The 13563-nt window shown below is 38.4% G+C and overlaps 2 protein-coding genes and 2 long non-coding RNA genes across 8 annotated transcripts; 3 read left to right on the top strand and 1 right to left on the bottom strand.

Annotated features, from left to right (window-relative positions):
• The first annotated feature begins 369 nt into the window (after positions 1–369).
• On the top strand, positions 370–3517 carry LOC124210064. Its single transcript, XR_006881153.1, has 2 exons — positions 370–842; positions 1023–3517. It is a non-coding gene; the product is annotated as an uncharacterized LOC124210064 (long non-coding RNA).
• Positions 3518–3734: 217 nt separating this feature from the next.
• Positions 3735–9113, top strand: LOC124210063 (serine/arginine repetitive matrix protein 2-like). Of its 5 annotated transcripts, none has more exons than XM_046608358.1 (6): positions 3763–3930; positions 4149–4399; positions 4786–4905; positions 5614–6978; positions 7808–7838; positions 7920–9113. In XM_046608358.1, the coding sequence occupies exons 2-6, from the start codon at positions 4161–4163 to the stop codon at positions 8268–8270; spliced, it is 2106 nt and encodes a 701-aa protein (XP_046464314.1). In that variant the 5' UTR covers positions 3763–3930; positions 4149–4160; the 3' UTR covers positions 8271–9113. The 5 variants fall into 5 exon arrangements, with proteins under 5 accessions (XP_046464318.1, XP_046464314.1, XP_046464319.1 ...); XM_046608363.1 differs by lacking the exon at positions 7920–9113 and adding an exon at positions 7397–7433 and having other exon boundaries at positions 7808–7824; XM_046608359.1 differs by having other exon boundaries at positions 3793–4089.
• Positions 9114–9785: 672 nt separating this feature from the next.
• Positions 9786–10906, top strand: LOC124210062 (small integral membrane protein 14-like). The gene is made up of 4 exons (XM_046608357.1): positions 9786–9939; positions 10007–10150; positions 10298–10486; positions 10545–10906. Exons 2-4 carry the CDS (start codon positions 10073–10075, stop codon positions 10587–10589), a joined length of 312 nt encoding a protein of 103 aa, XP_046464313.1. The 5' UTR covers positions 9786–9939; positions 10007–10072; the 3' UTR covers positions 10590–10906.
• A 1267-nt stretch (positions 10907–12173) lies between these two features.
• LOC124208804 lies at positions 12174–13144 on the bottom strand. The gene is made up of 3 exons (XR_006880608.1): positions 12971–13144; positions 12699–12827; positions 12174–12561 (listed from the first exon to the last, which is right to left on the bottom strand). It is a non-coding gene; the product is annotated as an uncharacterized LOC124208804 (long non-coding RNA).
• Between the last annotated feature and the right edge of the window lie 419 nt (positions 13145–13563).

The raw sequence follows: 13563 nt of genomic DNA, 5'->3' as shown, positions 1-13563 counted from the left end.
ATGATGAATATTGATAAAAATCCTAAAGGAAGGACACAGTATAGCGTTATTGGTTTAAATCAATTCTCCTCTATTTGATGGTATGTCAAATGTTATATGTCGACTTTGTCGTCGCTTTCGATGGAGACTGGAGAAAATTGGGGGGAAGAAAGAAGAGGAGTGTGCTCGGTGCTCATGTGACATGGACCACATGGCACCCATTTCGCTCTGCTTCTTTAAAATATCTCAAAGTTCTGGTAGATAGATAGATGAAGCCGATATTCAAAAATAAACGTTATAATAAAAAAAAAAATAGTTTATTTTATCGACTACTAGATGGCTCCCGTAGCTTTACAAGGCCGAATGACGTCTTTCACTCCTTATCGGGTGAGTTGGGTGAGTAGGTTTGCCGGTTTGGGACCGAAGCGTGTTCTGGTGTTGCGCTGATAATCCCTGATACTCACCGCTATAGTGCCAACCCAGACGCACGACTACGTTGAAAAATTGACATGGTGTATGGTGTAAAATTAATAAACTCTTTTTCATTGACAGGAGACGTTAGTCTGTAACCACCAGTCATTCAACGTTTTCTTAGTGTTTACTGTTTAAAATGGTGGTAAAATATTGTTGTGTCACCGGTTGTTCAAATACTAGCCTACTTAAGACTTGAATTCGATTGAATTGAACACGAGGGAGCTGCCAACACCATTAAGCGTATGGTGTTGGAAGAGAGCTGGTTGAATGGATTGAAGAGGGATGGAAGAGAGCCGTTGCTTTAGTCAAGAACGTCACCCAGCATAAGGAGTGTGTTCCATTCCGTCGTTAATGGTTAAACAACGGAGGTGTTGGCCGGTGTGCCTCAGGTTAGTATCTCATTTCTGTTCTATGTATTTAATTGACCAAATTGTGTGATTATAACTCCAAGCATTCTAGACAAAGTGCTGACAGATTGCAATGTTTCAAGACGGATCTGACATGAAAGAAAGATGCAATATGTTGTCTTTACGAAATTGGGAGTCTAATCTCGATGTTTTACTTTGCAGGCTAACAATTGGGTACCATTCAGGGATGTTTTCCCAAGAAGTCTCCCAGAGTTCCTTCTGCCATACATGAGCAGCCCTTGCCACACAGAAGTCATCCTGCCTGAGAAGGAAGACATTGTTCCTAAAGTCAAGAAGGAGGAATTTACCAAAAAAAAGAAGGTTTTAAAGAAAAAGTTGGCTCACCAAAAGTTGTTGGGAATAAACTTTTCCTGTTAACACTTTGTTAACCCTTTGTGTTTGAAATACAACGTTGGTGACGCTCGAAATAAAATAGTTATTTTCTGTTTACCATGATAATTATATTTATTACGATTGACAACGAACGGTTAAAATAATTGTATTCTGAATTCAATTTAAGGTCGTCTTCTGGTAGGAAGCCTGGAGATAACATTAAAGCAAAAAAAAGTATTCAATCAAGGAAAAAGAAATAGGCTACCTCAAGTGAAGTAAATATGACATCAAGTTCAAACATTCAAACAATAAGCATGCATAAAAATGATATCAAAGTATCAAACTCTTAGTCCGATTGGGAAAGATGCGTATCCCGTGCGCATCTGACTGAATCTTTTTCATTTTAATTTTTCTATGATAGAAGCTTCGGATTGAATAGATCCCATATATTGCATCATTAGATGCGATGGGTCACGAGGATTCGAAAAATCTTAATAAATAATGAATAGTAGGAAATTTCCTGAATAGTAGGAAAAATGGAATATTTAAAAAGTAGTTAAAAAAACGAATAAAAAACTCAGAAAAGCGGCCACAATTCTTTGTTTTTTATTCGTTCAGGCCGAATCGTACGGTTACGTTACCTATCTAAAAACTACACAATTAATCAGTCTTGTCAAAAACGTCTCTGCTCTAGCTCATATCAACACCCAACTGAATATCTCAATTAAATTAACTAACAGTAACAAAACAAAAAATAAAAAACAGTTTGATAATCACATCATCGTCGTCCTCAAGAAATCGCCATCACAGATCACAAACAGCCAAACAATCGAAAGATCAAAACCCCGTTCTGTGTTGAGAGATGAGAGCAAGGGTAGTAAGAGTCAGCGAGGGATGAAGTTGACAAGCCGTTGGTTCCAGGGTAGTCGAATTAAACTGGCCGCGTAGGTAACTAGAGCAGGCACAACTCCCCCATGCCTCGAGGCGACGGAAGGATGGCACGCATGTGAATTAATCTTTTTCTTTTCTTTTTCCCAGCAGAATTGCTTCAGTTGCAAGATTTAGACAAACTTTGACGTTTAGACGATACCTGCTCGCCATTTGAAGTCGATTTACGTTCAGACATATTGCCTAATGTGTGCCTACACTCCTACTCCTTCACTTCCTACGCCTGCACCCTGCAGATCCTAGGCTAGCATAGTGAGATCTTTATTTTACTAAGAGATGGCGCCTGCTTGGGTTGGCCCGCGGACCTGACAATTTTATAGAAATATAATACCAACACTTGCTTGAGGTTACTTTAAAAAACAATGTATAAATCCATTTAAAAAAATATCAAAACAAATAAGATAAACATTTGGGGCATTTTCACTATGTCTTTTATTAAGAATTTTTATCTCAAATCTATTTAATTATATAAAAAACGTTATGAAGATGGGGCTCCTCCAGTTTGAGATAAATGTTTGATAACGTCAACCCAATCATAACCCCTTATTTTTTCTCCCTTACCATCCATTCGATCCCACTGTCGTCTTTTTTGTGCTTTGGTAAGACCAGAACGGCGTTCTTTATTGTCTTTGCACAAGTGTTCAACCTTGGAAAAAATTTTTTGAATTATTTGCAGAAACATACTGTAATATTAGACAAATACTTTTACCTTCTCTTCAATATCTAAATTGGCAAGATTAAGAGATGCATCCATAGTTGAAGGTTGGTCAACCATTAATTCTTCTAAGTTTTCTTTCACCCATTCAATTAGTGTGTAGGTCATAGCTGAACCAATATTAACATCTGCTTCTTTTAACACCTTTGATCTAATATCTTCTTTCACACGAGTTTTCCTGATGAGTAATTTTAGCAGTTATTTACCTGCATACTTTAATGGAATGACTACATCTTACATGTGTTTGTTGTAAAAAGCATCCATATTGATGACAGGCAAAGTTTCTGGGTATGATTCTGGCCAGCTAATTTCAAACACAAAGGAATGAGGATCACCTTCTGTCCCATACTATGGAAAAGGTGAATGGACAAAAAGAAAAATTAAATTACACACATTTCCACGTAAAATTTTTTTGTTTTCTATAACAAACTCAATCCTACCTTACCTTGCAGGATTAAAGATAATTCACCATTCAACATAATTAATTAAAATGATCTACAGTATTTTGAAAAACAAAAATCTTTTTGCCAAAATTATTTTTTACCTTATACTGGAATGACTTGGGACTCAATTCCCTAAAATTCCCATCTCCTTCATAAATGGATCTGAGGACTTCCAGTTCCTCTTCTTGATTTTCGGAATTCATCTTAGTTATAACCTAGAAAAATATAATTAAATGACTAAAAAACTTGACATTATTTGGAAAATAGGACGAAGGAACAGGAACTCACTTTTTTGTAAATATTTTTTTCTATTCGTGGTAGTTATCTACAATGTAAGGCCTTTTTTTTTAATTAGGAAATGTAGTGCTCTAATGAAATAACAGGTGGCGTTCCTTTATAAAAAAAAAGTGGCTTGCGCGCTGGTAAAAGCGTAATACCGCATGGTGCCGGCCTGAATTGCAGAATTGGAATTTGACACTGGTGTGAGTTTGTCCGAAACCGAAAGCTGTTGAAAGCCAAGAACCCGCGTTCATTATTCCATGACCGCCATCATAAACCTTTTTTTAAACATATAATCGTATTTGGCTATTTCATTTACGATAGTTTTATTTCAATTAATCGTGTCAAAAGGGTGAGCTGATTTCGTGCATTTTCGACATTTTTGCCATTCTCTGTTATAACGACGCATACGAATGGTTGACTTGAAGTAGTCTTTGCATTGCAGTTGCTCCAAACTGTCGATTAATTAAAGCTACTTCGTTATAGTTGCAATGAGTTTTATAAACTGAATGTATGAAATTGTGTTCTATTCCTTATAAAATTTAACAAATCTTTATTCTGCTCATATAGATATAACCCAAGATGTACAACGGCATTGGTCTCACAACAGCTCGTGGTTCTGGAACTAATGGATATGTTAGTAGGAATCTGGCATTTGTGCATACAACTAAAGACAAAGTCAAATACAAAACTGAAGAAGAGATACAAAAGTTGGATTCCATCTCACATAAAAAGCCAAATTTGGAAATTTTGGATCATGAAAGGAAACGGAAACTGGAGCTGAAATGTCTTGAGTTTAGAGAAGATTTAGAAGAGAAGGGGTGAGTCACCTGCATTATTCCACTCAATCATAGAACGATTTAGCAAATAGCTTTAGTTAAAATGAAATGGGTCTTTGACTTGGTAAAAGTATGAAACTGACTGATCTTGTTATACTGCTATTGCACCCGATACTTAAACCAAGATGTGGGATTCCTAGAGGTAAGATATCATTTTTTTAGGTTCTGATGTACATTAAAATCCCATTCTAACTGTGTATATGTTGTGATTTGTGTACTTGTAGCCTTCTATTGTAAAGTGTACTAAATATGTGTATTAGTGGTAAATAACTCAACATTCAGGGATGACAGAAGAACTGATGTCATCTTATGGTTCTAATAATATGGACTTTATTTGCATAATGTAACAATATTTTTCATGTTAACAGGATAGAAGAGGAGATCATTGAAGCAAAACTGCTCGAGTACCGTGCTTCCCTGGTCCAGAAGGATGCCGAAGAAGGCAAAGGCACCACAACATACGAAACCGATGAATACGGCCGCATTGTGTAAGTCTCAATATTGTGTAATTCTTAATATGAGTATCGATCAATAAATCTAGCGCATGCGCTTCAGAGAAAATCAATCGTAGCGTGCCGGCATGCGCGAGGGTTTCATGTAATAAGGGGTAAGCATTTAATCTTGAGTTGGGCGTTCAGCTAGACTATGGATGTTTTCTAGCCATCAGGGTGGCAATTTTTTAGTGAGAATGTTGTGAATTTTGAGTCTTCCAATGCAAAGTGCTCCTTAATTTATCTTCCGTGTTGAGTTAAAGCAATTCGAGTCTTCCAATCTCATTGCCTTTTTATTAGAATCGTCTGTATCCAATTTATTGTAATGTCATATTCTTCATCCGAGTTTTTTCGTCGTGTTTGTCAAGAGGCGTTGCGTGTTGTGTTACATCAACATCAGTGGGTTGGTCATTTAAGTGAATCTTTTATGGGCCAACGGGAAGGTGGGGGTCTGGATCATTGTAAAGGTTTAATGAAATGTCCCTGTCTCATGACGCATGGACTTCTCTTTCCCGCCGCTCCCGTAAAAAAACGAAAACGCAAACGGCGTAAAAAACGTAAACAATTAAGTAACGGCAATAAAATTTCCATCATTCATTCTGTTAGGTATCGCTCCCGATTTCACGATAGTTTTTTTTTTCTCATATTACTAGTATGTGTTTCCACTGCAATTTACATTTTGTTTTCTTTCAATTATTATTCTAGTGTCAAAGAAACTCATCAGATAGCTGCTGCCCAGGAAGAGAAGAACCGAAGTCTCCGTCAAGCCTTTGGAATTAGCGACTATTTTGTGGAAGGCAGCAGTTTGGATCCTAATCGCAAGATTCGCGAAACAGCGGCTAAACAAGCAGCTGAACAAAAGACTTACACCATTGTTCGCACCCCGAGTCCAGAACCGCAGGAAGAAACGTTGGTAATTCCACCTCCCGAGGATTCTGATGTTCCATCTAAACCCAAAAAGAATAAAAAAGCAAAGAGCAAGAAGAGTAAGAAATCTAAGAAAAAGGAAGAAAGAGAATCAGAAAATGAGAAAGAAGTACGAGATCAACCTAAGGAAAAATCCAAATCATTGAAGTCTGTTGAAAATTCAGAAACCAGAAAATCAGATTCGAAAAGTAATGGGCGTTCTTCAAGTCGTGCCGAATCTCCTAAAGCACGTCGTCGTCATGATACCCCAAGCCCTCCTCGCTGGCGCGAAAACGAAGAGTCGCGAAATCGCAAGAGACGCGCAAGTGTAGAAAAGGAAAAAGATGTTCACAAAAGTCGGCGGGACGAGGTCGATCGGAAAAAACCAAGGGAGGACTCTGAGAAAACTGTCGAAAAAAGAGATCGTTCCAGCAGCAGACGAGAAGATCGCCATCAGCATTCTTCCAACAGACAAGACAGAAATAGCCGTGACTCGCGTTACGATCGGGATCGTCGCGACGATTACTATCGCTCTAGAAATCGTGAAGACAACAGTCGTTCGGACGGCTCTTGGAGTGGACCAAAGGACACAAAGGGCAAACAAGACGAAACAGAAACTCGTGAAGTTAAAGGACACTCACAGCCAAAGCATTCGATCTCAAGCGATCACGGTCGTTCTGATCCTGAAAGGTTGTCGGACGTTGAAACAAATAAAAGACTGGGAGAGCCGATGCCAATAGCTCAGAAGGATGCCGTAGTAGATTTGGTAGCATCGGAACCACCAGTGAAACATGTGGAACCATCACAAAAGAAAGAGATGTCCACTAGTCAAACAACGGAGAAAATGAAAGCTGATTTAGCCAAACTAGGATCTTTCATTGACCAAATTGGCCGATCCAAGAAGAAGAAATCCAGACACGACTCAGTTCGATCGTCGTCGTCTTCGAGTTCGTCCTCAAGCTCGTCTTCATCCGACTCCGAATCTTCGTCATCCGACTCGGATTCATCCTCTTCTTCGTCTTCATCCTCGTCCTCTTACTCTTCTTCTTCATCATCATCAGCACCTTCAAAGGCTTCGCCGCCACGTACCAAAAGCAAACGTTCACCATCTATTCCACGACGGAGTGGCTCGCCAAGCTGGAAGGACCGTAGGCGTATCACCAGGTACAAAGATTCTAAACGATAAGCTTTTCACCTCCAGTCGCGTTGATGGAGCTAAATTGGAATTTGATTCAACTTTTTCGTTTTTCTTTTTGTCAGTTGTTTTATGCTTTAATCGATTGACGTAAATCCGTTGTATTGGAATTGCTCTTCTAATTTTTTTTTTCTTTCACCTCCCTTCACTCTATTTGTAGACGCATGATTTTCGTCTATTGATTTTGTTCGTATCGGTTGGCAATTATCCTTTTTAATACAATTTCTGTTTACCTCATGAAATATTTTATTTTTCCTTCTTATTTTTTGTGAAGTTTATATAATTTTTTATTTTCTTGGGGATGCAATAAGTGGCCAAAATAGTTCTGCTTCCCGTTAGTCAGAAAAAAGGTATACTCTTATCTATTTGCTTCCTCGATTTTCTTAGCGACTTTTAATGGGATGTGTCTCCTTAGAACAGCAAGGTAAGATCAAATGTTCAAGATACAGAAGAAGATTTCGCATACGGTTTCTTCTGACATGTGGATGTGAATGATAGTAATTAAATCCGTCGTCGACTGCATTCATTTGCCAAGCGTTTACCATAGTGAAAGATCATTATAAGGATATTCCTCTGAATAATGTACTCTTTCGTTACGACGTACAGATTTCATTGAAACATTGAAAGTGTCGAGCCTCCAGCAGCACACGAGTTCATAGCTACTGTACACTTTGCTACTTGGCATATACACATAGTTTCACTTAAACAATAAATAAGTACTCCGAGATCACAATTCACAATGTCTTATTAACGTTCACACAATCGAATGTATTATCCTAATGGTTTCAAATCTTTTAGTGCCAGGAAAAAACCAGTTCCATACCAACGGGTAAATATAAAATAAAATGTTGTTTTCTTTTTTGAATAGCTCGTATTAATCTTTAATTTTTTTTCCCTGCAATTTTTTTAGTGCGCACCCGCATGGAGTTCATCCAGCTCAACAGAAAGCATCAACTCTTCGTGGAGAAGCAATTCTAGTTCATCCAGTGTGCAATGCAGGCGTTCTTCAAGTCGCTCGATTAGTCGCTCGCGTTCTAGTTCTCGTTCTAGCTCTCGCTCTTATTCAGTCAGACAAACCCAGCAACGTTATCGATATCGATCACGTTCTTATTCTTCAAGCGACAATTCTTCCTTGTTTAGTATCTCATCTCGTTCTAGTATGTTTGTCCGATCCCCCAGTGTCCTGAGCTGTTATTCCGTAAACAGTACGTCTAGTCACCATTCCAGTACAGTTTGTCGCCCTCGTTTCGTTCAAACTTAGCAACATATATACTTAATTCATTGTGTTCTTTAAAACCAAACTGTGAATCTCACTACTTATCCAATGATGTCACTCTCAGTGATCAATAGTTTGGAAACCAAATTATGTTTATTGTTTTTTTTTTAAATGGGGTAACTTATTTGGTCGTGTTTTATAATCTGTACTAAATTTAACTTAATCGCAATTATTTTTAAAAGTAAAAGTTTTGTGTCTTCTAAGTGAGCTTTCAAAGTTACCCCATTCTAAATTCTTTGCTTACGTTGAATTGGTCGTTTACAAAGAAATCAAATTTGAAACTTTGTGCTTGGGGAATTTTGTATTGCGCCATATTTTTGTTCGTGCTACTCACAGCGGTGAGTTGGAATTCGAGTCGATTCCGGTCAGTTCCATATTAATTCCAGCACACTTGTCACTTCGACTTTTGCATTTCGTAAAAGGTTTTTAAATTAAAGTTTTTTCGGTGTCACTATCTCTCACGACCATCATGTGATGTGTGAATTCAAATCCTGCATAATTTCTCAACTCCTTGACAACTGATGATCTCTGATCGTGTTACTTTTATACTTAACCCAACCTTGATGAAACCAAACTTCGTATTAGGTTCATTTGGCTAGATTTTCAAATCACAATGAACACGCAATATACTCCAAAACTCTCCAAAGATGCGATCACCGTTTCTGTAGTGTTGTTATTTGTGTGCCTAGCTATTAAAATGTTGTAAACATGTGCGCTATTTTCGGTTGTTTGATGTCGCGTGCCATTTTAGCTTGATTTGGTTTTATCGGTATTATGGCGGTAAGTTAATAGACATGTGAATAATACACCTTAGTGCGAGAACCAAAATTTTATGTTTTTAAAAAACTCGTTTCTTCATATTTTCAAATTTTGAGTAATAAAAAAGGCTTGTTCCAGTCCATTTAATTATATTTTCAGACACTAACCTGTCTTGTTCAGGCTATTATTCGTAATGTCTATATTATAGAAGAGACGAACACTTTATTATTATTATGGCGTATCAGCCACGTATATCTATATAGCGCGGGGAGTGGGATGTGGGATGGATAGCACTGCATAAAATACGGGATGGAAGTGCAACAGGAGCAACCCACTTATTTGAACTCATAACTAGTACCCCTGCAAGTCTAAATTGTGAGATTGAGCATTTCTTTTTTTGGTAAACACGAACGAACTAAAGCTGCTATTCCACTCCGCAGGCAGCACACCCGGAACAGCCAACGCCAATCTGCCATTCCCCCCCCCCCCCCCCCCACCCCTTTTCCCCCACTGGTGTTTCATTTCTATGCTACAAAATAAATAACAAATTCAACTGCGGATATATCGTCGGTAATTATTAGCAATATTGAAATGAATATATATTAATCAGATTTGGATCAATTTTTCTAGCATAAGTTCAATTTATGAGTTCTATTCTATTCAAGTATTCATACATTATTTTGCAAAATTTGAGGGAATAAGAAGCCGCCAGAGAACGTTAGCTTAGCTTTTTAGGGATTTTCCCTAAACATTGCCAGACCGCTCAGTCGTATATGCGACCAGTCAAAGTGTGATTGGTCGGTGAAACCTGTTTTTTATTTTTTTTTATTTCACCACAACACAACACACAACACGAGAGCAGCAGATAGTCAGACCCGTAGCACTTTCAGTTCAGGTAGGGCGTTTGATTTCTCTCGTTGTCGAGGCATTCTGAATTAATTGCGTATTGCTGTATTCAACAGATCCCCCTCCCCCCATTTTTATTTGTCAGCACAAGTGTGCCACTAAATTAAGGATTTCTCATCGCAATGTCCGACCCTGGTGGATTCGATCCGTGTGAATGCATGTGGAATCATGAACTGGCGATGCGACGTCTGATTTCATTGGTATTCCCCTTTTTATTACATTTTAACAGTTGATAATGATGTTTCAGCATGCATGTTGTAGTTATTGTAGCTTATTTAGTAATACTGAGTTACACTTTCAGGATGTTGTAACAATATAAATTGATTGATGGTTTTGGAATATTTTAGCTCAGGTCATCACAGTCATACTGCACAGATAATGAATGCATTTCGGATCTTCCTGGATTACAAGGACAGGCTCAGAATGACACAATGCCCTTTTTAGTGTTTTGTTGGATTGTTCTGGCTATGGCATTGTTTTTTCTACGACCAAGCTCAGCCACACGTCAAAGTGACGTAAAACCAAGTGATAATCAGGTAAAATTGCAGGCTAGAATTTGTGTTGTGTTCATTTATGTATATTTTTTGTATATAGGGACCTGGACCACAGCCTCCTAATCCACCTCCAGCTGTGAATTAGATTTTATTACAATTCTATAATCTATATACACTATATTGGATCCCTATCTTTGTGGAAAATGTGAACGGATGTATTATTTTCTAAGAGTTTCATTCCAGTTCATGGGTATAATTCTTTTCTTCAATCATTTATAAAAGATTTCTTTTCAAAATATTTTCTTGTTCAGTTATACCTTACATTATTTCAGTCTTCAAAATTAGGTGTTATGATTTTGGGGAATTTGTTTTACTTTTGACTGATTAATACAGTATGAATATTAAGGGAAAACATGTATACAGATTTGCTTATATAACCCAATAAAAGTAAAATATTGTCGACTTTAGAATAGTCAACCAACATTTTAATGAATACTGTTTATTACCTTTAAAATTTTACTTGTATTACTTATGCTTGTAAGACATGCACTTTGTTGATTAATTTGGTATGAAGGGCAGTAAGGGGCCTAAGGGCACCTCTTTAAACAATACCATGCACATTGCACAAACAAATGCTTCCTTGTTTTCTTAAACAATTCTTGATATTACATATCACTTGTAAACAAGGTGTGCAAAATGAATGTTGGATATGGTTTATTTGTTGTGGACTAGAAAAAAATTTATGATGATTTGAAATATTGCATTATGTCTAGGTCATATATAGAAGCATCTTTGGGCAGAGCTGAAAATTGGGAACGTGAAGATATGGGGAAATTCAACGCGATCAAATCTGAATACTGTGTTTCCAATTACGAGAAGCCGAAAAAAGGTTATCGAATATGCGTGTAGTCGTGTACGTTTTTCTCATACGAACCTCACGCGTTGAAATTTAAAGCCATATACAAAACAGATTAGGTTATCTTTACGATGGTTGTGACTTCTTGTTTACTGGGTAATTTTTCAGTGCGCGTGATTCTATAATTCTATACATCGTGTGTAGCGTTTACCAACAGCAAAGCTCGAGTTACGTTTTTTTAAAGAGTAATAAAAACCTGCACGTATTTTTATGTTATGCCATTCCTATTATTAGTGTTACAACTGATCATATATCATTTAAAGATTATTCTAAAACTGATTAGGCTAGCTGCGCTGATGCTAAAACACATGATAAAGCTTCATAGCCATATTATTAGCCAACTAAGTTATAAACCTGCTCAAGTTAGGCAAAAGTTATATTCGTGATTATTATATGTGATAGAACCAGTTTTAAAATGTTTTCACATTCAAGATGTCGCCTATTGCTAAATTTAACATAATCCGAAGAAATAAGTTTCAGTAGTTGAGATGAGATGCGATGCCGTTGACAGCCGCTGCGGGATTCGTCGAATCAATGTCGGGTTTTCGTTGTAAACTCACAACGCGGCAACTATATTCAGAATAAAACAATAAGGATTTCAAGTTTTCAACTAAGGCACCCCATTTTATTGGAAGCTCTTTTCACTATGTACATGGCATACAATTGTGCAGTATCAAATTTAGACATTTGCGAGGTGTTCTATGGTCAAGTTGAAACCTAAAACAAACCAAATGAAATTAAGAGAAAAAGTATTAAAAAAAGGTGCAAATCACGTAGAATTTTACTTCCCAGTTTTATATCTCGCGCCCCGCTTATGCAATACGAAAGAGAGTCGAAGATACGCACGTCTGACTTGTTTCGTTTTCTGCGTTGCAAAACGACGGACAACCTGAGTGACATGCCATTTAAGTGAACCAGAGTAGAAAAAGACCGGCTACTAAGAGCAGATGGACAGCCGGACATGTGCCATATATGTCGCAATTTAATTAAAAATCTGTCGCCGAATGATGCAATGACAAAGCTGTGGCAAACAAGAATACTGTAGGATATGTGAATGCGATGAAAGATGATCAATGGTCATAGGGAATGATGTCTAATTTGGATTTGCCCAATGCCCACGAGTAGTTGCTTCTGTGAATGTGCTGGCGGAATAATAGAGCATCAAATAGCGAAATTACTTAACGTTGTTGCCGTCACAGTCCTGGTATTCACGCCGGAATGAATTAATGATCGTCATTGGATAGTCGAGTGAAAATAGAAGAAATAGGAGAGAAGATGAGCATTTGTATAATAATGAGAAGAAGAGCACCAGAGATATGGGCGGATGAAATTACTTACCGGAGTTTTCCGATCGTTGATGAGCTCAATGGACCATCTGCTCTCGTAACAGATCCAGACGAAGATGATGCCGGATGCGTCGCACGTGGCCAGTTTCTGATACGGCTCGTTCCATCTCACTAAACTGATCTACTACATAATTCAAAACGGAGTAAAAATTTCAAGTTTAACGAAATTTTACGGATCCTTCCGGCTAGTTCCAGATCCTTCCGGAATTGAATCTAATTTAAAACTTAAAAAAAAAAAAACGAATAAATCCAATTAGATGATACCTGGGCCCGATGTCCACGGAGGTTGTAATTCGTGCGCGGAGGCAGTGGAAGGTGCGGAGAAGCCGGCGGAAGCGGCAGACGGCCGGATATTTCATTATCCGTCGGCGGATTGACGCCGAGGCCGCTGTTGCGATAAGGTAGCGTGCATGTGAACGTGACTCCGACGACGCTCCGGTTTTTCGCCGTTCTTGAGGCCGTTAGGCCGTTCTTGAGGCCGTTAGGCCGTTCTTGAGGCCGTTAGGCCCACTATGCCGTCAGGCTTGGTTAGGACCGGTTTGCTGTCATATATAGTAAAGCGGTCATATAACTCTCGACCGCTTTGCTATATGACAGCAAACCGGTCCTGACAGCAAACCGGTCCTGACAGCAAAGTGGGCCTGACGGCCCACTTTGCTATATATGACAACAGAGTGGTCCTAACATAGCCTGACGGCATAGTGGGCATAACGGCCTCAAGAACGGCCTAACGGCCTCAAGAACAGCAAAGTGGGCCCGTTGAGCCCACTTTGCCTTATGTAACAGCAAACCAATCTTGACAAAGACTATGGTCCTGCTGCCGCTAACCAGCCCTCTTGATAGTAGCTGCTGGTTCG

This window comes from Daphnia pulex, chromosome 12 (assembly GCF_021134715.1).
Source record: "Daphnia pulex isolate KAP4 chromosome 12, ASM2113471v1".
Lineage (NCBI taxonomy): Eukaryota > Metazoa > Arthropoda > Branchiopoda > Diplostraca > Daphniidae > Daphnia > Daphnia pulex.
This window is presented reverse-complemented; position numbering and strand designations above follow the sequence as displayed.